This window comes from Amblyraja radiata, chromosome 5, assembly GCF_010909765.2.
Source record: "Amblyraja radiata isolate CabotCenter1 chromosome 5, sAmbRad1.1.pri, whole genome shotgun sequence".
Lineage (NCBI taxonomy): Eukaryota > Metazoa > Chordata > Chondrichthyes > Rajiformes > Rajidae > Amblyraja > Amblyraja radiata.
In genome coordinates this window covers 28,779,270-28,804,581 of record NC_045960.1, presented here as the reverse complement: position 1 = coordinate 28,804,581, position 25,312 = coordinate 28,779,270, and the positions used below count along the sequence as shown (strand labels likewise).

Below are 25,312 nucleotides of genomic sequence, written 5' to 3'. Positions count from 1 at the left end.
GCAACTCATGTCCTTTGACTCATAAGACCATTGAGTTCTCATGTATGCTGAAAGTAAATCTATAAAATGTCTTCAAATTTAAATGTAAGTAGGACTAAGAGATAACAATTTAAGCTATTTAGGGCAGATAGAAGAAAGCTATTCTTCAACAAGGTGGTCGATGCATGGAGTGGACTCCTGGATGGCGTTGGAGAGGTTGAAATCCCTTCAACTAATTAACGTGCAATTGCAATTTGCAGGAGCTTCAATCTGTCAATGCAGAAAGACCTGATACAGAACGACAAACGGCCTTTCACATGCACATAATAACATAACAATGTTACTTCTGTGCATCAAATGTTTTATCTTGATATTGATCTGCATCCTTTATACTTGGCAGGGAGTATGGCAATGGGAATGAGAACAATAGTGTTTGTCACTTGAGTGCTTCCATCTTATTGATTCAGGCATTTACTTTGTTTTTGCATTGCTACGGCTTTCCCTGAAACCCGTTATTAACAGCTTGAGAAATGATGGCTGCACTCTCAGGATTAAAGAAATTTGATTTTGGAGTGGTTTAATAATATGCAAAAAAAAGTGTTTCAACAATTACACTGAACTGAGAGATGGATTGGAATGGGTTCAACAAAAATATAGGGAGTACCAAGTGTCAACTACTTCTAAATATGCACTTAACACACTGCTTGCCTTTGTGTTCCTTAATTCTTGGCTAAGTTATTGCCTGTGGCCGTGTTATGTCCTAGTAGAAGGATAAAGTTTTATGAGGGAAAAGCATAATTTTTTAACCTGCTTCAGTGCTAATTAACGCTGCTCCCCATTTGCAGGGAATCTCTATCTTGTGTGGAGTGAATCATTTTCATTGATTTTGTGGCATTTTGGCAGTCCATTGAACCTTCAGTGAAATTACAGTGTTTCTAAGCTGCACACAATAATAGATCTACAGTTTATAGATTTTAATGAAGACGTATGGAAAAACAGCTGCTACAAATTAAAAATTCACCATCTCCCATTGCGTATCATAGCAACACAATGTAAAATAATATGACTTTAAAAAAAAATAAGTTTACGAACAGGCAAACTCGTCAATTGATCAAATTATGTTATCTAATTGTTCCATGCCAAAATTCCACATGCTCAATTGTGAGTAATTAGTTGTATTGTTGTTGACAGAAATGCATTACTTTCTCACATTCTGAAATATCTGCACTTGGCTACATGTTCCATCAGCTACTCTTCCTGCAATCTGATCCAGTGCCCATCATCACCAAATCACATCTTCATTTCTCCTCTACTGCTCATTCCTTCTTCAAGCATCACAACCTATTCCACCCCTCAAGAGTTGAGCGTGTTTAATTGTCAAGTGTGCCGACAATGGAACTATGAAATTCTTACTTGTAGCAGCATAACAAGCCTGTAATCACAATACACAGATACAATATATAATAAACGGCCATATATAAATATATGGGGGGGGCACAATGGTACAGCGGTGGAGGTGCTACCATACAGTGCCAGGGATCCAAGACCCTTCTTCAAACTGAGCTATGGGTGATGTTTTGCGTCGAGACACTTCTTTAGACATAGAGAACTGACTCAGTCTGAAGAAGGGTCTCGACCTGAAACATCACCCATTCCTTCTATCCATAGATGCTGCCTGTCCAGCTGAGTTACTCCAGCATTTTGAGTCTATCTTCTGCTATTCTACCCCTTCTGCCTTTGCTCTGCTTCTGAAAACCTGTTCAGAACTCGGCCCATTCAGCCATTTGTTCCTTGTTTAACCTACAATGGCTCAGTTTTCCAAAAGCACCTATTTATCATCGTCATGTTAAAGTTAATTTGTAATTTCTATAATTTAATCTCTAGAATTTTCACTAAGCAGCCGTTCAGATGTGCTGACTTGCTTATATTTATAGTATGTGTCAGGTCAAGTAATGTCTGTTAGTTAACAAGAATAACAGCTCTGCTAACCTAGTCACGCCATTTTATTGCTACTTTCTTTGCTTTCTATTTTCCCAATGGGGTGCAGTGGATGAAGTTACAGGATATGAATCCAGAGGCCTAGACTGTTAATCCATGGCAGCTAGAACATTTTAAATAATACATTTTAATGCATTTGAAGTAGGAAGCTCATACTAGTATTCCTAACCATTACACACGTCTGGTTCAATATTATCATTGTGAAAAGGAAATCGAGATTTTCCAAATAAATAATTGTAGAGTTGGCAGTGTTAGTCCTTGTGATTCTTACTCTAACACACTCTTCTGGAATGGGAAATGCTTTCCCCCAGCAAGAAAGATCTCAAGCTCAACACAGAAATTGTAATAGATGGACACTAAATGCTGGAGTAACTGTGTCTAAAAGGCAGACATATTGAATTTACTGTTGTTGATGGTATGAGTAACTTTCCCTTGGAATGTTATCAAATGTTAAGTAGAGGTGGCTGTGCTAGTGCTTGTGTTAACATACCATTTAGAAATAGGGCCATGCTATCTTTGGTTAACAAAAAAGTTTATTTTCAATCCAAAGAAATGTACAGCTAAAAAATTAAGTTTATAGTGCTAATACATTGCATTATTAAAAGGTAGACAAGTATAAAACGGTTGATTAATTTTTACAAGAAAAGATTTTGGGAAATTATCGGCTTAAATTGTGATATTTAGACGTTTCACTTATGAAGTCCTTTATTTATAAAAGCTGGAATAAGCAACTGAACTGAAACCTGCCTGGATTTAGCAATTTCCTTTTTATGAAGTATGCAATTAAATAGAGTTGATTGCTTTTGATGTTTGTTTTAAGAAGGGTTCTTTGGGAAACAGGCACAGTTTAACAATATTATCTTTATTATATACAAAGCAAGTGATCTAATAACAACTTGTAGCTTGTAATCTGTTGACTGCACTTTCCAAACTCTATTGAAACAGTGGCATAGTTCAATTTTTTAGCATAGAGCAAATTTTTTGCAGTAATTTGCAGAATTAAAGCGGTTTTTAATTTGAAAAATTAGGTGTGGCTTGATTCAATCAAGAATTACTATTGGAAATGCTGAAAATTATGCCACAAACAATATTTATTTGGATTTTTAATGGATTGTAATGCGTTATGATTTATTTTGTAAAAATCATGCCATATCCATTGTTAGGATCTCTATTTCACTTGCTATTTTCCACGTTGAAATCCTGCCATAATCTATGCTGCTATAGGGAGTACTGCATAACCCAAATATTCATTCATACGGAGGACCAGTTACCTCTGGCCTTCTTGAGTCTCTTTGAGGTTAATAATAAAATTGCATAAAATTCACGACAGTTTTTGGCCCAACAGCCCTCTGGTAGCTTTTATTCTTATCAAGCCTCCTACCACTCTAATTCACCTAATCCCCTCAGTATGATCATTTTCTTGTTTTTATTCAATTTACCTAAAAAACTGTTAATTCACTTCAATTACCTCATCATGTAAAAGTAAGCTGTATATTCAGGTTTCTCTTGAATTTGTTGTTGGATTAATGAACCAGTCGATCAGACTGTGAGTTAAGGTACACCTCATTCCAAATAGATGCTTGGCATATAAAGGACAATGAAAGGAAAATGGATGGCAAGAATGGTCTCGACCCAGAACGTTGACTGTCTGTTTTCCTCCATTTTCTTCCTGCCTGACCTGCTGATTTTTTCAGCAGTTTGTTTTTTACTTCATATTCCAGCATCTGCAGTCTTCTGTGTCTCCAGCCCTTGTTATTGGTTTATTTTAAGTTTTTCAAATGCCTACCTACATGAAATCAGATGATTAGCAAAAACATTAGGCTATCTTATGCTATAACAACATGTTTTAGGGAAATTTACTGGTCATGAACTGAATTAAATGTTTCTATAACGTGTACCAAATGGTGAAACTTCACCAAGCCCTAATAAAATAATTCCTCACCTAGAATGCATTTGTAGGGCAGTTAAGAAAGCTGCTGGTAAATCAGATAGCTTTTACTGCTCACCTGTGAATGAGCAAAAGGCTTTCAATGGTAACGTTTTTTTATGTAGTTTAGTTTAATTTAGATATCCAGCGCTGAAATTGGGCCTTCGGAACGACGAGTATGTGCCGACCAGCGATTCCTGCACACCAGCACTATCCTACACACACTAGGGACAATTTATAATTTTACCAAGCCAATTAGCCTACAAACCTGTACGTCTCTGGAGTGTGGGAGGAAACCGGAGCACCTGGAGAAAGCCCACGCGGTCCACAGGGAGAATGTACAAATTCCATACAGACAGCACCCATAATCAGGATCGAACCAGGGTCTCCTGCACTGTAAGGCAGCAACTCTACCGCTGCGCCACCTTGCCGGTGTAATAATAGATGCAATGAACTGCTTTACACTACTTGCTGTTCATTTTAATATGTAGTTGCTGTTATGTACAAAGCACCAAAATCAGGCAATTTGTGCACAGCATGGTCTCAAGAAGTAATTAAATATGTAACGGCATTCCTTATTTTTTGATAGAACTTGTTCAAATAGCGTCAAGGCATTTTTATACATCAACATGAAAAGGTAGATTGAACCTCGATTTAATGTCTCTTCTGAAAGATAGCACGTCTGGCATTGTCTATTATCTGAGTACTGCACTGAATGATCTCGGCTGTCCACTGGAGAGAGTAAATCACCTTTTGACTAGTGTAAGCTTGCCACCTTGTGGGTCACAGGATTCATTTGAGGATGTCAAATTGTCAGCCATTATGTCTCCGAATACAGTCATTCTTTATTGACAGATTTGGCAGCAGCCTTAATGAATCAAATTTGACCATTTTAGTAATAAGCATTTAAAAATCTCCGGTGTAAAAGTTCATATGACAAAAGCTGACATTGAAATTTTTTGGATTCCTGAAAGAAAAATGTATGTAGTTACAATGCTAAATCCAATGAGAATGGGGATGATTAATTGATTCCAGTATCTATCCAGTCCCAGTGTCATACAGTTGAGATTATTCACATGATTTGTTTATAGCTATCCTCCACTCACTGAATATACTAGAGAAATTACCCTGCTTGATAGAAATTAAGTTGGTTGAACTTAATGGATGCTGTTTACAAAGTAATTTCATAGCACCATAATCTGTTTGAGTGAGCTATCAATTTCACTCCAACTCAATGCCTGACAATGTTCAATAAGTATTCTAAGTGAAAAGAATCCAGAGCACTTCTATTTGAAGCAACCCTTTCTATCATTCTATGCGTGTGTTGATGAAGCACCTACTGTCAATACTTTTTCTCCAGAGATGTTGCTTGACCCGCTGAGTTATTCCAGAACTTTGTGTCCATCTTTTGAAGAAAGGTCCCGACCCGAAATGTCACTCATCCTTTCTCTCCAGAGATACTGCTTGACCCACTGAGTTACACCAGTACTCTGTATCTATCAAGTTATTTTATGACATTTGGTAAACATTTACCAAAAGATGCACCAATCTTTTGAAGAAAATTATCTGCAAGGTTTATTTGAATTGCAAGATAAAGAAACACCCACGATGTATAGTACAGGACTTGAATGCCACAAATAATTGGAGCTGGAAGAGTATTGGGGCAGAATGCTGAAAAAATTATTACAGATGTGTACTGTCACAAAATTAATGCTCTTTTATTCCCTTTAATTCTGTGATGCTCACTCTTGCTGGGATGAAGTTCTACTGCTGCCAATGCTCTCTGGTACATTGATCAGTGGTCATTATTAAAATTTGCCTGAACATTTTAAATGTTGATTTACTCAAGACTTTAAAGAGGCACCAGTGGGAAATTGAGTGGAAAATCTATTTGGGGAACTGAGGGCTGTAGGTTATTGTTTCAAGATTGGGAACAATTTGTTTACTCTGGGTGGTAGACATTTGAAACTCTCCGCAAACATTTGTGGCAGAATGGTCATTTTGAATCTGAGACGGATGGGTTGTTGATAAATAAGTATTGAGGGATCGGAAACAAAATCAGCAAAATTGGTTCAACTAGTGAATTAGCCATTGAATGGTAGGATAAGATTGAAGGCGAAGTGTGTTACTGCATTTCCATTGCTCTTGGTACTGAATCATAGAGTTATACAGCACGGAAACCTGCTCTTTGGCCCATCCCCACCTCAGCAACAATCTATTATCAACGTTGTTTTGGTTGTACTATGAACTTCAGTTTTGCACCATTATGGTTTGGTTGCCTACTACTACTGATTTTTTGGTTATTAGTCATAGACTTGTACAGTACGGAAACAAGCTTTGTTATTTCAGCCCAACTTGTCCATGCCGACCAAGGTACCCAATCTAAGCTGGTCCCATCTGTTTGCATTTGGCCTATATCCCTCTAAACCTTTCCGATCCACGTACCTGTCCAAATGAAAGGTGGAAAAAGAGCAACGCAACTGATTCTCCATTTGCAAATTTCCTCTGGCATTCACAAATACAGACATTCCTTCAGGAATCATTTGAAAACTATCAGAATGCGGAATGTTGATTTTTCAGTTTGACTTATTCTCTAGACTAGAGGCAAAGTGTTGTCCAATATTCCTACTGTAGAAGCAGACGAAACTGCAAATGAAAACTTCTCTGTTGATGATTGGGTCCACATCTGGTAGTGACCTAATCAATTCAATCAGCAAAGCTAATAACTTGCTGGTGAAATATCGGGGGGGGGTTGGTGGTTAGTGTGTGTGACGCTACAGGCCCCTGCAACCGTGCGTTGAGAGGACGGGATCCAACGGGTCCCCCTTGGTCCAGTATTTATTTATTTGTTTGTTAGTTTGCTTGTCTATTTTTCTTTGATTCACATCTCCATAAAAACCCGACGCGTTAACGGTGAAATTTACATATTCCGGTAGAGATTTACCTTCTGATCTCGAAAATGGCCTCATCTGAAAATTTGATTCATTATTTCCCGAGTTTTTAATTTAAATTGTTCACCAATCTGAGATATTTTTTGAAGTTAACGAGCTGAAGCGAGCTGATGACGTCACAATGGCTCTGCTCCTTTTGAATGCGCAGCCGGCTGGCCACTGTTTTCCACGAGCTGCGAGTTACGTAACCCCCCCCCCCAAACTCCGCTGCTTTTGACCGTCCACAGATCGTGCCTGCCCACGGCCTCTCTCGAGTCTCCACCGCCCGCTCGCCTTGGGACCCGCAACAAGTTCGCCGTGGGCCCCGCAGCCCGCTCGCTCGCAACCCGCTCGCCCGCTCGTATCCCCTCCTCCTCTGTCCCCTCCTCCTTAACCCTCCCCCTCCTCTCCCCCTCTCCTCCTCTTCCCCCTTCTCCTCTTCCCCCCTCTCCTTCTATTCCCCCCCTCCTCCTCTCCCCCTCTCCTCCTCTCCCCCTCTCCTCCCCCCTCCTCCTCTTCCCTATCCCCCTCTCCCCTCTCCTCCCCCTCTCCCCACTCCCCTCCTCCCCCTCTCCTCCTCTCCTCCCTCCCCTCTCCTCCCCCTCTCCCCCCTCCCCCTCCCCTCTCCTCCTCCTCTCATTTCCTCCCTCCCCCTCTCCCCCCTCCTCTTCCCCCTCCTCTCTACCCCCTCCTCTCTACCCCGCTCCTCTCTCCCCCCTCCTCTCTCCCCCTCCTCTCTCCCACCCTCCTCTCTCCCCCCTACTCTCTCCCATCCCCCCCTCCTCCCCTCTCTCCCCCTTCCTCCCCTCTCTCCCCCCTTCCTCCCCTCTCTCCCCCCTTCCTCTCTCTCTCCCCCTCCTCTCTCCCAACCCCCCCTCTCTCCCTCCTCTCCCCCTCCCTCCTCTGCCCCACTCCATCCTTCCCCTCCATCCTCCCCCTCCATCCTTGACAATAATGTACTCCATGTGCTATAAAATGGCTCCTGTCGTTTACAAGGGATGAAAAAGGTTGATCTACTCCCATTTCTCATTCTCTGGTGTGAACTAATGTGGCTGTCTTGTATGCTTGTTTCTTTTAAGAGCTATTGAGATTCACATCGTACGTTTAAATTTGTTATTTCTCTAACCAGTGAACCTCGAGAAATTATTTTTAAGCAATGTTTGAAGAAAATCAATGTACCATTTTTTAATTGCACTATATAACAATATTTCAGGGAAGAAATTCCACAATATATTTTTTCTTATTCTTCAATGACATTTACTTCATAGAACCAGGATCAGGAGGATATTAAGCCTTTTCCATCCTGTTCCATTATTCAATTGTGTCTCGGCTGTTGCACCTCAGTATCATTTATTCAGTTTTGATCTGTATCCCTTGATACCAATACATAACAATGAATTGTTTTGAAGATACTTAGATGCCCAATAATGTGACAATTCTGATGTTTCATGTCCTGTTAAGAGCAGCTTTAACTGAGAATAAATGATGGCTCTCATTGTTCAGAGGATCGTTGAGCAAACTGAGCCATGGAACACCTCCTGCCTAATTGCTCCCCACAAGCAGGTCATGCCTCATATAGTCTGGTCCTGAGAATGTTGTGAGTTCATAGGATTGAGGAGCATTAGTTTAGTTTAGTTTAGAAAGGCAGCTCGGAAATAGACCCGAGTCCGCACCGATCAGCGACCCCTATACACTAGCACTAACCTACAGACTAGGAGCAATTTACCATTTTTACCAAAGCCAATTAACCCACAAACCTGTACATCTTTGGAGTGTGGGAAGAAAATGTAGCAACCGGGGAAACCCCACATGGTCACGGGGAGAACGCGCAAACTCCCTACAGATACCACCCCTAGTTAGGATCGAACCCGGGCCTCTGGCACTGTAAGGCAACAACTCTACCGCTGCACCACCGTGCTGGTGAAAGTAGAAAACGTGTTTTCTACTTTTTGAGATGATTGGTGTTTTTCTGAAAATTTATATTTTCTCACAAATTTCAGTTTACTGTTTGAGACCTTGTGCTAACGCTTTGTCAACAAATTTGTATTTAAACCAGATACCTTGCTACTTAGTTGAACAGTTTTTGCCATCTTTCTGCTATATTTTACATTTTCTCAATCATTGAGTTCAGAGAATGCTTGCATATATTATGTATCATATTTATTCTATTCTATATCTTGTTTTGTCAACTTTGCATTTTCTTTTCCCTTTTCCTAATATGTCAAATTATGTGTGGGCATAGCTCCTTGGGCATTTCATTCTGCAGTCTTTTTGCACAGGTTGCTAACCTTCATTTACATTTTTCTGCAGAATTCATTTGGATGGTTGGATCACTTAGATTTGGATGAGAGAGTTGCTTGACGTTTCCTGCTCCCCAAACCCACAGGCACATACTGAAGTCATGCCCTGAGATAAATTAATTCAGCATGGAACCTGCCCCCATCCTTGTTTTATTGCTCAGAACCACTTAGACAAACTTCCCCATTGAAAAGCAGGAGGGGTCTGTACTTGCCGTAGAAAATTACATGGGAATATACAAAAAATATAAAAATAAAATGGAAAGGCACCCACATCACAAATGCTTAATTCTAAATAAGTAAAATTGCGACTTTGTTTATATAGTAGCTATCCCGATATATATACTACAATATATATCTGGATTATTCTGGATAATCCATTTTTTATGTTATATATACAATTTATAGCTATTTTGTTTTGCCTGATTGTTTGGATAGAAAGATCATATCATGAGTAAATTACATTTGTTTTATTGTTAAACTGATTTAATTCTAAATACCATTTTTTTTACTAAAACCTCCCACACAATAGGTTTAATTAATCTGGACAAAGCGGGAATGTGGTGCAATTTCATTTGCGTTTAGAAACTCCAGGACACATTATCTTGCTGCACACTTAATTCTATGCAATACTAAATCTGCAAGGAACAACATAATTAGTAAGATCCATCAGATTTTCTCTTCCTTCTCCTGTATTGCTCTTGCAATTGTGTGCCCGTTGAAGCAATATTTCATACTTGCTAATTACTTAAACGAGCTACTTAATGTGTCATAGCTAAAAGAAAATGGATAATTTGAAGGTATTAAATATTCAGTGTATCTCCTATTCTGCAATATTGCATTGTGAAACAGCAGCTTTTGAAAAATAGTTAATGAGATGAATTAATTCTGATATGAAATGAGCAAAAAAAAACAATTTGCCAATAATGAAATATGAAAAATTCAGCTACATGAAACGGAAGGGATTGATAGGATAGATACAGGGAGGACATTACACCTAGTTGCAGAGTGTTTAACTTACAGTTATACCCTTAAAGTAGGGGGTAGGTTAATCACCATTGAAGTGAGGGGTACAGTTCTGGATGCCACACTACAGAAAGGATGTGATAACAAAAAAGTGTTGAAAATATTCATCAGATTGTTTTATTGTCACGTGTACAAAGGTACAGTGAGAAGCTTTTATTGTGTGCTAACCAGTCAGTGGAAAGACGTGATTACAATCGAGCCATCCACAGTGTACAGTCACAGGATAAGGGGAATGATGTTTAGTGCAAGAAAAAGTCCAGTAAAGTCTGATTAAAGATAGTCCAAGGGTGTTCAAAGAAACTCAATTGGTATTGATAGGATAGATGTCACATTTGTTTTCCAGGGAATGGGGTCGAGAACTTAGTGAGCACAGGTTTAAGGTGAGAGGAAAGAAGTTTAAATGAGATTCACTTGGCGGCCTTTGTACATGTTGCTGAGAGTCTACTCGGAGCTTTTATTTACTAAAACATGGACACCACACATTTGCCATAGGGACAAGGCAGTGCGTTTAATGCTGACTGGAGAGATTTATTACTGTGGGCAAGAACCAAGACTTGGGAACCTGTAAGAAAAACTGTTGTAGTTTAACTAGATAAATCGGTCCAGCTAATGAGGACTGGTAATAAATTGCCATTGCTGGCATAGATTGGACATTTAAGGCAAAGATCATACAGATCTGGTTCATCTCCCAAATAGAGGATAATCACAGTGAAAAGCGGTAAAAGTTATTAACTGTTTCCAGATAAAGAAGAAATTATTGATTACATTCAACTGCTGCCCATTATAGATTAGGAAGTCACAAAGTCTGGTGATTTTTTTTTTTAGTTCAGTAATCTTTGAACTGTAATCATCTTTTGCATCGAATGTGCAATTTGAAACTACGATGGATTTGTTTTCAGCTCTTTGGTAAAGTAATTAGTTCAGTTATTAACATTCTAATTATTTGCTTGTTCTATTTCTAATTTAGTTGTTGGAGGGAAGTTTCGCTCGGGAAGTCAGCCATGAAGTGGATGGACTGATTTTTCAACCAACGGGGGTAAGATTATTTATTGTAATGTGTAATCTACTTAATATCCCAAATGGAATATATAAACAACACTTTATTAATATAAGGAGTACATAAAATAAATCCCGAATCACACTGCTGTTGACTGAAATCGGCTTTGGCGTAGAACGAAATTCAAACCACACCTGCATTAGGTTTTAGAAAGAGATTAGATAATTCCATCCTAATTTGCAGAAAAACAAATGGAATATTTATGCATGACATTGACTGGGATTTAATCATCTGCCTCCTGCATATGATACAATACAATACAATGATACAATTTATTTGTTGTCATTTGAACCTCATTGAGGTTCCAACGAAATTTGGTTTCTGCAGTCATACACACAAGAAAAAGAACCAAGACACAACACAATTTACACAAACATCCATCACAGCGAATCTCCTCCTCGCTGTGATGGAAGGCAAAGTCTTATCCCTCCCCTGCACTCCCCATTCTCCTCCCGATGTCAGAGTCAAAGCCCTCGGCGGGCGATGGTAAGTAGGTCCCGCGGCCATTAAAGCCGCGCGGGGCGATGCAAGGCTACGTTCCGGGTCTTGATGTTGGAGCCCCCGGCGGGCGCTAGCAAGTATGCAATATATATTACATACCAGCTGCCATTGAACCAAATCTGACAATACAAAAAACAAATTGCTGGAGAAAGTCTTTAGGTCGGTAACACATGTGGAGGAAATGTACAGACGACCTTGTGATCTGAAGAAGGATTCTGACCCGAAAAGTTGTCTGTCCATTTTCTCCACAGATGCTGTCTGACTCACTGAGTTCTTCCAGCACTTTGTTTTTTGTTCAAGATTCCAACATCAAGAAACCAGCACCTGCAGTTCCTTGTGTCTGTCTTGAGCAAATACTAATTTGTTTGGATGCCCATATTATCTCTTTGGTGGATCATGAAGTTTGCTTTAGGATTGTTGAAATATTATGGATAAATCTAAGTAGTTTTATTCAAGTAATTATCGTAAATCACATGGATTAACAGGTGAATAATTACAAGCAATACTGGAATGTAGTTGAGGCTGATTTTTTGTTAATTTTTGTTGGGCCTCAATAGCAAAACTTAAGGAGAAAGCATTTGTACAAATAAAACAGGATAAAGTGCTCAAATTTCAACTATTGTCCCCCGCCTCCTTCAATTAAATCTATTGTCTTGATGATCTATCCTTGGTGTGGTAGTTCAGTTTAGTTTTTGTCATGTGTAGCGAGGTACAGTGAAAAGCTTTTGTTGTGAGCTATCCAGTCAGCGGAAAGACAATACATAATTACATCGAGTTTCCACAGTGTACAAATACATGATAAAGCTAGAGTTTGTGAACTGACTGGATGTTGACCTCATGAGAATATGAATTGGAAGGGGAAATCTGGACTTGTGTTTGTGTGTGTGTGTGTGTGTGTTTGGTGTGTTTCTGAAATAAAGAAGCACAAGTGTGTGTTTTTTTTCTTTAACTTTCACAATTACTTGGTCTAGTATACTATTAAAAGTCTCGTCTTGTCTCTCTGTGAGATCAAGGAACTATGCCAAAACAGTACACAATAGCACAAAAATGTTTGCAGAATCTTATGACTTTTTCCCGTAGTATCAAGTTTCTTCACATTTGATGTTATATTTCACGTTATTGATATTTAAAGTTAAAAAAATAAGTCAACTTTGAAAATAATAAGTGCCTGTGAGTGGGAGACTTTTCTAGCAGCTTCCAGTGATTATGTCACAATGGCATCTCACAGTCGTCCAAACACAATGGGATCTCATTTACACAAGCTGCCATGAAGATTCCGAAAACCGGAAATGACATCACAATGTGATCCCTGCTGCCAATACACAAGCTATGAGAGTTGACGGAGTGGGGGATAGGAGGAGAAGAAATGTTATTTAAACATTGTCTTTGGTGGGGGAGTGCGAAAGGGCAGAGGTGAGGGAGGGAGTGACTGAGGGTAGGGAAAAGGAGAGGGAGGGAGGGAGAGGTGACAGAGAGACAATGGGATCAGCAGCTTCAAGGGGAGTAAGGAGAGAGTGAGATTCCCCCCCCCCCCCCTCCTCACTTGGTAAGGATTGATTGGCTCAAGGGAGCGCCGATGCCGACCCAAAAGTCAAGTCCATTTATTGTCTCCTGGAAGCACCGACTGCCCCTCTCCCCTCTCCCCCCCCCCCCAGCACGTGGGAAGGATTTATTGCGTTGGGGGAACGGGTGAGTGGTGGAAACGGGTTGCATTGGGGAAACATGTGAGTGGTGGAATATTGCATTGGGGAAACGGGTCGGGGGTAGGGAGGGGAAACATAGAAACATAGAAAATAGGTGCAGGAGTAGACCATTCGGCCCTTCGAGCCTGCACCGCCATTCAATATGATCATGGCTGATCATCCAACTCAGTATCCTGTACCTGGATCAGGCCTTCTCTCCATACCCCCTGATCCCTTTAGCCACAAGGGCCACATCTAACTCCCTCTTAAATATAGCCAATGAACTGGCCTCAACTACCTTCTGTGGCAGAGAATTCCAGAGATTCACCGCTCACAAGGGGTTATGGAGGATAGGGAGTGACTGAGGGTACGGGAAAGGAGAGGGAGGGAAAGGTGAAGGAGGGAGGGGAGGAGGTGATGGGAGAGGAGGGGAGGGAGTGTTGGGGGAAATGAGCCCTGCCTGCGCAGTTGGGGGCTATGGGTGAGTGGTGGAATATTGCGTTAGGAAATGGGTTACGTTGGGGGAACGGGTGATGGGGGTGATTGGATCCTGTCCCCGGGGTGAGCACCGACGCCGCGTTCGGGAACCAGACCTCCCGTGTACCGCCGCGACCCCTTTCCGCGTTGGGGGACAGGCCCACTTGGTCTAGTAGTGCAATATAATTTTAGTATGGGGCAACAGGAGGGCTGCAGCCTCACAGCGTCAGAGACCCAGGTTTGATCCTGACTCCGAGTGCTGTCTGTGTGGAGTTTATATGTTCGGCCACTGACCGCGTGGGTTTCCTCTGGGTGCTCCAGTTTCCTCCCACATTCCAAAGACGTACAATTTGTAGATTAATCGGCTTCTGCGAATTGTCCCTAGCGTTTAGGATAAAACTGCATGGGTGATCATCGGTCAGCGTGGGCTCGGTGGGCCGAAGGGCCTGTTTCCATGCTGCATCAGCAATTGAGTACAGGAGAAAGGATATCTTGCTGCATCTGCACAAGCCCCTACCTGGAATTATGTGTGCAGCCTTGATTTCCTTATCCAAGCAGAGATATTGTTGCCATTCAGGGAATGTAGCAAAGGTTTAAAAGGCTAACCCATGGGATAGAAGAACATGTAAGGGGAGAGATTTGGCAAGTCAGACCTATTGTAAATTGAACAAGGAGAAGGGGTCTCATCGAAAGCCTGACAGAACTAGACTGTATAAATAATAGGAACAATATACCCATTGGTTAGAGAGTCCAGTAATTGGGTTTCCAGCCTTGCAAATTGGAGTTATGCCATTTAGAATCCACATCAGGTGGAATTTCTTCAGCCAGAGTAGGAGGTGAACACATGGGATTCTCACCCAGAGAAGGTAGTGGCAGCCGTTATTATATTGATGGAGATGGACGAAGCCAGGGGCAGAATATTAAAGTGCTAGATTGTATTGAATGATGGAGCATGTCTGAGGTGCTGAATAGCCTCTTCTGCTTTTTTTTTCTATGTTTCTACAATAAGCACCACCAGCGAAACATCATGATAGATATTAAATAGCATCCCACTGGGTCAGCAGCTGGGATGAATCTGGTTTCCTTCCTTGTTTTGTTGAGTTATACAGTGCCAAAACAGGCCCTTCGTCCCACCGGGCCCATGCCGACCAGCGATCCCCGCACATTAACACTATCCTACACACACTAGGGACAATTTACATTTATACCAAGCCAATTTACCTACATACCTGTACGTAATTGGAGAGTGGGAAGAAACCGAAGATCTCGGAGAAAACCCACGCAGGTCATGGGGAGAACGTTCAAACTCCGTACAGACAGCACCTGTAGTCGGAATCGAACCCGGGTCTCCGGCTCTGCAAGGCAGCAACTTTACCGCTGCACCATTGTGCCTGTCCCTAATGCCCCCAATAATTGTACATTCTTGGCGGTCATTCTGATTAATTAAAAGCGCCATTCTGCACTATGGTCAAACGCCAAGAAGCTACATCAAGATGTCAGATATTTGATACCTTTATCCCACAAACCCAAACTTAATAAAACCCAAAGCTTGTGTTATTAGATTTGGAATTCTCTTTGTTTATTAAGTGAATAGAGAGGAAATATACTTTATATAAGGCTCTTTAAAGCTAATATCAGTATATCACTGTAGCCACGATTATAGACTAGTCAGCAATTTTTTTGATTAATGAAAATATGATGTGCCAGTTATTTAACATCTTTCATTTTAAAGGAAATCATTATCCTGAATCAAGTACACTGTGCTTGAGTTCATTCCATGGGGTGAAAATTGAGGGTTATATTTATTTTTATCCAATGTGTTGTGCACATTTATTAGGAATTAGGAATCAACTGCTCTTTGATTAATGGCATCTGTGTTTTCCTTCCAACAGAAAATCATCATCAAAGCTGCTTCACTGTTTTCATTCCGCATGCAATAATTTTACTGTTTTTAATTTATGCTTTGTCAATCAATATAATTGGTATGGTCGTTTCTAAATGATTCTATTGTACAGCTGTATATTGCAGAAACATTATAACAGTGGGATAAATACTGCACATAACCTTTTCAGTTGTGTATTAAGCAGCTGTGCTGATGATAATAATAGCTGTTAAATAAGATCGGATATGCATCTTGATGAAACAAACCAAGCGATAAATTCCTATTTGTGAAACAAGGTTGATTTTGCAAAGAATATTTTGCCTCCAATAGGTTTTTCTTGTGCAATCTCCCGAGCTCCCTGGTTTCCAGACTGGAGAGTGAAACGGGTAATATTTGCATGTCACAGATTAGAGATCTAAAAAAGAAAATAAGGGACAAATAATGGTGGCCTTATCAGCATTGCCCTGTCCTGTAAATGCATAAATAAAGGTATGAGAATGGATGTGGCCAACGTGAAAAGCAAACCAAATATAATTAAAAACCTATAAACAATAAAGTGATTGTCAATGCATGGTGTGGTTGATGAAAGTCCATAAAGGAGACTTTATGGAGATAGTGGGCAATATGAGCCAGTGTTTTCTATTTGCATCTGCCCTTAATAGAGAAGAGGATGTTGCTAATGGAATGAGTAAAAATGGAGGTAGCTTTAATAGATTGTATTTTTTTAGAGTTTAGAGATACAGCACAGAAAAAAGCCCTTGAGTACACCGAGTCTGCACAGGCCAGCGATCCCCACGTATTAACACTATCCTACGCACGAGGGACAAATTATATATATATATTTTTTTTTAAACTATTTTTATTAGAAGCAATGTACAGTCGTATAAACCATGGCATATAATATAAAACATTTTGTGTACAACTTCTTGTTTTAAATTTAACAATAAACAAATAACAAAAGTAAGAAAAAAAGAGAAAGGAAAATATTAAGAAAAGTAGTGATGTGTAGGCCCCAAGAGTTAACAATTAGTAGTTTGTGAATCGATAAAGAAAAAGAGCCCATAAAGATGTAGAAAAAAAAAAGAAAGCCAGAAAGGAAAAAAAACAAAGAAAAAAGAATTAGAAAAACAAAAAGAGAAAAAAAGAAAAACAGAACAGAAAAGAAAAGGAATACACCTACTTCATATCTTTCCACACCACTCACCCAGTTCTGAAACGGTTAATTTTCCGAGTTGTGTTGCACCATATTATACTTGTGACAAATTATATTTATACCAAGCCAATTAACCTACAAACCTGTATGTCTTTGGTGTGTGGGAGGAAACCGAAGATCTCGGAGAAAATCTACGTGGTCACGGGGAGAACGTACAAAGCACCCATAGTCGGGATCAAACCCACGTCTCTAGCGCTGTAAGTCAGCAACTTTACCGCTGTGCCACCGTGCCGCCCTAAAGTAGAAAAGCGGGAAATTTGTAAAAGGTTGATCATACTTAAAATAGAAGAGTAGGAATAGAACATATGCTGGATAACTGAGAAAATCAGGGAGGTAATGAAGGATGCTTTGGCCACAATCATCCTATCGCCTCTGGTATGAGGAGTGATGCTAGACCAGTCCATCTTATGGTGCTGAGCACACTTCTTGAAACAATAATCCAGGACATTGTTAAATGGCATTTCATAAACATTAGCACAAATGAAATAAGGCCAGCATGACAAATTTACATTGGTTTATTTCTCACATTCGTACGTACAATATTGAAGGCGGCCAGTTGGCCCATTGAAGCTGTGCTGGCCCTCAAAGCATTTCCATCAATCACATTGCTCCATTTATTTGCTTGTTTCTCTCTCACTCGCCCTTTAACTACTCTAATTCTCGTGTCACCCACCTGTATTAGGGATAACTTAAATAGGCAGATAACCGCCAGTTTATCTTTGGAATACGTGAGGAAACGAGAGCAGCAGGGGGGGGACCCACAGTCCATGGAGAATTTACAGACTTATTGTGGGCAGCACCAGGATTGAACTAAGGTCACTGGAGCTGTCTGACAGCACCATTAGCTGCTGTACCACTATGCCTCCTGATTCACTACTTTCAGAGCATTGTCGTTGATTCCGTGTATGTGGACTTTCAGACGATAACGGACAAAGCACTCTATAATTAACTACCCAGCACAATTATTTTAAGATTTTAGAGAGAATGGCTGCATGAAAAGAAAACTGACTTAGGTGACAGGGTGCAAGAACCAGTGGTTGAAACCTATTTTCAGACTGGAGGAATGTATAAGAGGGAGTTCAGCATGGATCTGTATAAATACCACTGCTCTTAATATATGTTGTTGATCTCGCCATGGATATGTTGGGCATAATTTCAATGTTTTCACATAACCCAATAGTTGGAATTGTGATAAGCAATGAAGATAGTGACGTACTTCAGGAGAATCTTGCAGATATAGAATGATTATGTTACATATGTTGTGCCTATGCTGTTTTCTTGGCAGAGCTATCCGAAACAATGCTTTTGAAAGTTACTATTGAGTCTGCTACCAATTGCAACTTATTGTAAAGGGGAAAAATGTTGCTTCTCTTTCTTTTGTCAATCACATTCAATGTGAATTCTCTGGTACCAACTCCTTCTTCCTGCTCCAGCTCACCTGTCATCCTCTTCCCCTACTCTACATTAAGCAGAGGTGGTGTAGTCACTGACTCCGTATTCAATGTTTCTACCTTTAGACACTGCATCTGGTTTGCTATTTAGCTTCTGACCTCCTCCTCGTCCAGTAATACTCTACCTCCTCTTATCTTGTTGATCCTCACAATAATGTTTATATTGGGCGCAGCGGTAGAGCTACTGCCTTACAGCGCTGGAGACCAGGGTTCAATCCTGACTATGGGTGCTGTCTATACGGAGTTTTATGTTTTTCCCCGTGACCTACCCGGGTTTTCTCCGAGATCTTCGGTTTCTTCCCACACTCCAAAGACGTACAGGTTTGTAGGTTAATTGGCTTGGTATAAATTCTTCCCACACTCCTGTAAGATTGTCCCTAGTGTATAGTGTGGTGTAGGGTAGTGTTATTGTGCGGGGATCGCTGGTTGGTGCGGACTCGTTGGGTTGAAGGGCCTGTTTCCATGCTGTATCTCTAAACTAAACTAAACTAGTAGTTTAGTTCAGAGATACAGCGGAGAAACAGGCGTTTTGGCCCATGGAGTCCGTGCTGACCAGCGATCCCGCACACTAACACTATCCTACACACTCTAGGGATAATTTACAATTTTACCTAAACCAATTAACCTACAAACCTCCACGTCTTTGGAGTGTGTGAGGCAACCGGAGCACCCGGAGAAACCCCACGCAGGTCACGGGGAGAACGTACAAACTGCGTATGAACAGCACCCATCAGGATCGAACCTGAGTCTCTGCCGCTGTAAGATAGCAACTCTGCCACTGCGCCATCGTGCTGCCCTTAAAGTAAAAGAAGTATTTATAATATCTATTTGACCAATACCTCTAAATATATATCGTGGAAGCAGAATTTATAATGGTGTTCAGTTCTAGTATTTATATTTATTTATTTCTTTGATTACTTTAAAAATAACTTAACACAATAAAAATCACTCGATGTCAAGTTTGTCATTTGCACGTATAGTGAGGCACAATGAAAGAACCTGGTGGTTGTAGGAAAGCAGCTGTTTGTGAATCTGATGATGTGCAACTGCAGGCTTCTGTACCTCCTGCCTGCTGGTAGTAGATAGAAGAGGGCCTTGCCCACATTGTGGGGATTATTGATGATAGATGCTGACTTCCTGAGACGGTGCCTCTAGTCGATGCTTTCGATGGTGGGAAGGGTTGTGCCAGTGAAGGACCTGGCTGAGCCCACTGCTCACTGCAGCCTCATGTGGTACAACCAGTCAGGACATTTCCCACAGTGGATCTGTAGACATTTGTTAGAGTAATCAGTTACATGCCGAATCCCTTTCTACTTCCAAGAAAGGAGAGGCACTGGTACGCATTCTCCATGATTACATCTGGACCCGGACAAGTCACCTGAGTTGATGATGCTCAGGAAATTGGAGCTGAATGGAAATGGCATGGACTTAATTTTACTTAATACCATCAACACTTAATTAAATTGCCAACATGAAGTTATGTCCAATAGGCATGTGTACATAATCATTGCTGTCTCTTTATTGAACTTTTTGGAAGCAGAATTTCCATTATACTATAGTTTGTACAAGGGGAAAAATTAATGTGTTACTTTTCCTTAATTTAGGACATCAGCCGCAGCCGATGTCCTAAATTGCTTCCAAAGTTTGCCGAATTAATTTCAAGGAAACCCATTTATACTGAAGCACACTGTAGGGTAGTTCACCAAATAAACTACAGCAAACAACCTAATACCAGCTGTAATTTGATTTGCTCATATTCATAAGCTTAGTCAAATAAACAGAGCCGGATTTTATTGGTTTCTAAATGAAGGATTAAATTGGATCATAATGTACTGCTCAAAAACTTTTGTTGTGCCGGCTGGTCCTTGCCTTTGTGGGGAAGAAATATTTGAAGAACATTGCATTCATTTTACATTAAAAAGATAGCATTAGTGTGAACAGTAGGCCTGTAAAGAAACGTACTTCTTAAGAGCTATGGGAAACCATCTCAACGGGTTTTTTTTTCAAGAGGCAAACGTGTTATTGACAGCCATTTTATCAGGCTCTGCATGAACTGTGCATTTGCTTACTAGAAAGGCAGCTTTCTGCCATTATCTTTATTTTTGACAAGCACATTGTAAAGATATACATGCTTTGGATTCAATACAAGATGCAGAAATAAGGTCGATTCTTGAGTGTTGAGAGAATGGGGATGAAGAATTTAGTTGATGCAAAGTTGAATAGGATATAAAAAATAGGATATAAAAAAAACGAAATGATAAATGTCAAAGGACTGATAGAGATGAATAGAGCTGAGAAAAATTGCAAGTCAAAACAAATATGGGTTAGATCCTTTTGTATTTCACCTCTGCTACTTTGAAATGATCCTTGTGAAACATATTCTGCAGTCAGTAAGGAATTGATAAAGAGGGAAGATAATCTTTCTTCGCAAATTTCCCATTGTGCCCTGACTTATCATGGACACCAATGCTTGAAACAAATAAGAGCAGTTAAGCTCAATAACTGAGATGAATTTGTCATTTCTGAAGCATGTTATCTTGCTTATTAAGAGCTGTGTTAGCCAATGCCCAATTGATTGCAATATGAATATCGACTCCCATTAAATTAAATACATTCAATAGCTTTCTGCAGTGGTTGTTCACCCCCCATCCCCACCCCCATAGACTAGGTGATAGGTGATGTCTGCCTTTTGTTTGTTCAGCAATTAGTGTTATTCATATTTTTCTGAAATGTTTTGTTGCATTTTCTACCCAAGGAGTTTTTTTTAAAGATTTGAGTGTAGCTTTGGGATGGTTGATCGGTCGTTAAATAAGGAGCAAGAACAGCATGACCAAGCTTTATTATTTCTTTGCTTCTTATATACTCCTAAAATTCTTCAGGAGATCACTTGATGTGTGCATATTTGTTTCAAATCTTTTAGGCCAAAGTTGCTTTATATCTCTTGGAACTGCTTGCATCTAGTACATCTTCCACTTTATGAGCCTTGTTAGCATGATCATTTTGTTAAAAGTGGTCACTATTGGCACAATATGCATACCAGCAGGCAACCTCCTTTCAGAGAAGCCTTGCCAACCACTTAGTAACAGTATAACAGTGCATTTGCATTTCTGCATGTGCAGCTGTCGCTTGATATGGCAAGATTCTGTGGAATAAAGCTGGTACGAAGCTTGCCTTTGAAAAACAGCTGAAAATCAATGGTATAAATGAGATACAGAAAAGTAAATCACTCATTTATAAAAGTAAATAAATAGGTTGGTATTCACAACTGAAAGTTCCCATGGGTATCTGAATGACGTACTAGAAGCTGCCTGACTTATCTAGTGGTGATTGTTGATACACCCCTCTTCTGCAAATTCCCAGTTTATGGTCTATTACTAGCACCTGGAAGGCAATGGGCTGGCTAGTGAATTACATTTAAGGAAATGAGCCTGCAGAACTTCATCAAATGCTAAGAAAGAGATATTAAAAAAAAAATGAAAACAGCGTTCAGCTGAGACTCATGTTATCTTGCATTTTCTATTATAACTTCTTCATCACACGGGATTTCAGGATTTCTCTGTTGTGACAAATGTTTACATTTGCCCCTCTGTTTGATGGCACGTTTTGACGAAGAATTGCATAGATTTATCCAGCTTTCTTTTCAAGCTAAATAGCTTATCAATTTCTAAGCAACACAATGGCGCAGCAGTAGAGCTGCTGCCTCACAGCGCCAGATCTCCTGGTTCGATCCTGACCACGGGTGCTGTCTTTAGTTTAGTTTAGACATACAGCGCGGAAACAGGCCCTTGGGCCCACCCTCCGTGCCGACTAGCGATCCCCGCACATTAATAATAATAATAATAATAAATTTTATTTAATGGGCGCCTTTCAAACATCTCAAGGACACCTTACATAGTATATCGGAATAACATATAATCGGAATATAACAAGTAATAAAGACATCACAGAGACACAAATTAAAAACAGGATTCAATCCAACATATCCTACATACTAGGGACAATTTACAATTATACCAAGACAATTATCCTAGAAACCTGTATGTCTTTGGAGTGTGGGAGGAAACCGAAGATCTCGGAGAAAACCCACACAGGTCACGGGGTGAAAGTACAAATTCCGTACAGACAACACCCGTAGTCAGGATCAAACCCGGGTCTCTGGTACTGCAATCGCTGTAAGGCAGCAACTCTACCGCTGCTCCACTGTGCCGCAGTCTGTGCGGAGTCCGTACGTTCTCCCTGTGTTGGCATTGGTTTTCTCCGGGTGCTCTGGTTTCCAACCTCCATTACAAAGACGCGTACGTTTGTAGGTTAATTGGTTTCTGTAAATTGTCCCTAGTGTGCAGGATCCAAAAATGGTCCAACATAGAACTAGTGTATCAGTGATCGATGGTTGGTGTGGGCCGAAGAGTTTGTTTCCACACTGAATAGCTAAACTAAACTAAACAATTGACTTGTTTTTCTGGGTAAAATCTTTTAAACAATTAATCTGGTAATCACTAACTCTGATATTGTCATAAAGAAGTAACAGTAATAAGACTGTAGTTCAAACAAATGGAAGCTATGACTATTACACTTGAAGGATATTCCATCTGGAGAATATTCCCTTTATAAGCTACAACATATTACCTGAAGCCTTGCATAGGTTATTATCCTGTTATCTAGTGAATGGGGGATTTCGATCACACAGGCAACTGAATTACCAAGGGATTTTAAAATTTAAAATAACCTGAGAGGCTAGGAGGAAGGAAGGGCAAGTTTAATACAGGATTCTAACAGTTGTACATTTTGAATTATAGAAGAAACCAGGCAGGAGTCAAATCATTATTCAAGTTCTCAGCCCGACATAAGAAATGTAAAAGAATACATTTACACAGTCTCACTGAAAATATTGTCCATCCAAATGAAAAATGTACCTGTCATAGGTACTGAGCAGCACAGATGAGTTTAAAGACCTTGAGCAGACCTATTCAGTCATAGTGTCACTTCTAACATGTTTTCTTTCTGGTGTTGCAGAAAATGAAAATAGATGATTTTGAAGATTATGCTTTCCCTATGTTACTTGTACGTTTGACAATCTGTATTACAAATTGCTATACTAAACTGGTGAAAAAGAGTTTGACGAAAGTACAATGCTTCAGTAATGTGATATCATGGACAAACCTGATTTTCTGTTTCTGTTTTAGAATCAAAATCGCCCCATGATAGCCAATTACATTGAGCCTGCCAATAGCTGACTTTCACCCTACTCAAACCAGCAGCCTCCATTTACTTAGCATCTTTTCATAAGAAAGTACCCCACAGCCTTTCTTAGAAGCTGCTTCAAACAAAACTTAACGCCAAGCAACTAACAAAAATATTTCAATTTTATGATTCCATTTTGCTTTTAATGTATTTTGTGAACCCATCTTGTTTCAATCTTTGTAGCCTCACACGCAGATTAATTTATTACCAAATAATTTTACTTTGGAACAAGAACAGAGTGCTTTAACTATGTGAGTGGAAAGTACAACATTGGTTATCGTTGCAATATATTTAGAGTGGGCAAAATATATGAATGGGATGACCCTTAACAGCGATGATGTACAGAGGGATCTTTTGGTCCGTCCATAATTCCTTGAAAATTGCACAAAAGAAGATGGGAGTGGTAAAGAAGGCATATAGAATGCTTGCTTATATAGGTCAGGGCATTGAATTTAAGAGTCAATAAGTCATAATGCAGCTCTACAGGACTTTGGTTGGGCCGCATTTGGAATATTGCATGCATTTCTGGTTGCCCCATTACAGATAGGGTGCGAAGCCTATGGAAAAGATGTAGAGGTGGTTTACCAGGATGATAACTGGATTAGGTGGGAATAAGCTGCAGGGAAAGTGTGTAAGAAAGAACTACAGATGCTGGTTCAGACTGAAGAAGGGTCTCGACCCGAAACGTCGCCCATTCCTTTTCTCCAGAGATGCTGCCTCACCTGCTGAGTTATTCCAGCATCTTGTGTCTAGCTGCAGGGAAAGGTTGGACAGACCTGGATTGGTTTCTTTGGAACACAGGAGGTTGTGAAATACCTGATGGAAGTATATAAAATCATCAGAGACCTTGATAGGGTAGACAGTCAGAACCTTTTTCCGAGGATGGAAACATCAACTACAAGAGGGCATAGCTTTAAGGTGAGAGGGGCAAATTTTAAAGGAGATGTGGGGGCAAGTTTTTACTGGGGATGATGATTATCTGCAATACGCTGCCTGGGTGGATGGTTGTGGCAGATACGATAGTGACATTAAGAGACTTGGATTGGCACATGGATATGCAGGGAATGGATTATGTGCAAGCTGATAGGAGTTGGCACATTGTATCATGTTCGGCACAGACTTTGTGGGTTGTAATTCCTGTTCTTGTGATGTACTGTACATCATGTGATGTACTGTACTATGTTCATTGGTCTTTGATTGCAGATAGGCAAATTAGTCAGCAGCTACACAAGATGGATGATGGACCAAAGCTTTACACTTATTTTTTTTCTCCCCCATTCATTCATTATTTGTTCTACTGCAATTCCTGCCTTTTCTCAAATTTCTTAACTGCTTTCATTTTCCACAATTGTCATTTATCCTCATTCTTTCCACCTTCTACTTTCTATTTTCTGCTCTTTCTTCTCTGCCAAACCTCTCATTTCCTCCTTCATATTTCCAGCAACACACCTATCTTCCTCAGCAGTTCCATGTTTCCCACCATCCCTAACATTCCATTCCTTCACTTTCCTCCACCTAACATTCTTCACATCGCCTTCAATGCCTACCCCTTTCTCCTCCCAGATATTCTGTTTCTCTTTCCCCATGCCCGCTCCCCCATATCTCTTTCCAGCCATTTCTCCTTCTCTTCATGGCTTGTTTTCCTTGCCAT

At 40.2% G+C, this 25,312-nt stretch overlaps 1 protein-coding gene across 1 annotated transcript in view; it reads left to right on the top strand.

Moving 5' to 3' along the window:
* rngtt (RNA guanylyltransferase and 5'-phosphatase) overlaps positions 1–25,312 on the top strand; it is a 289,586-nt gene that overhangs the window by 179,691 nt on the left and 84,583 nt on the right. Inside the window, exon 12 of the mRNA XM_033020853.1 lies at positions 11,125–11,193. Within this exon, the coding sequence (XP_032876744.1) occupies positions 11,125–11,193 (69 nt within the window). The remainder of the gene's footprint in view (positions 1–11,124; positions 11,194–25,312) is intronic.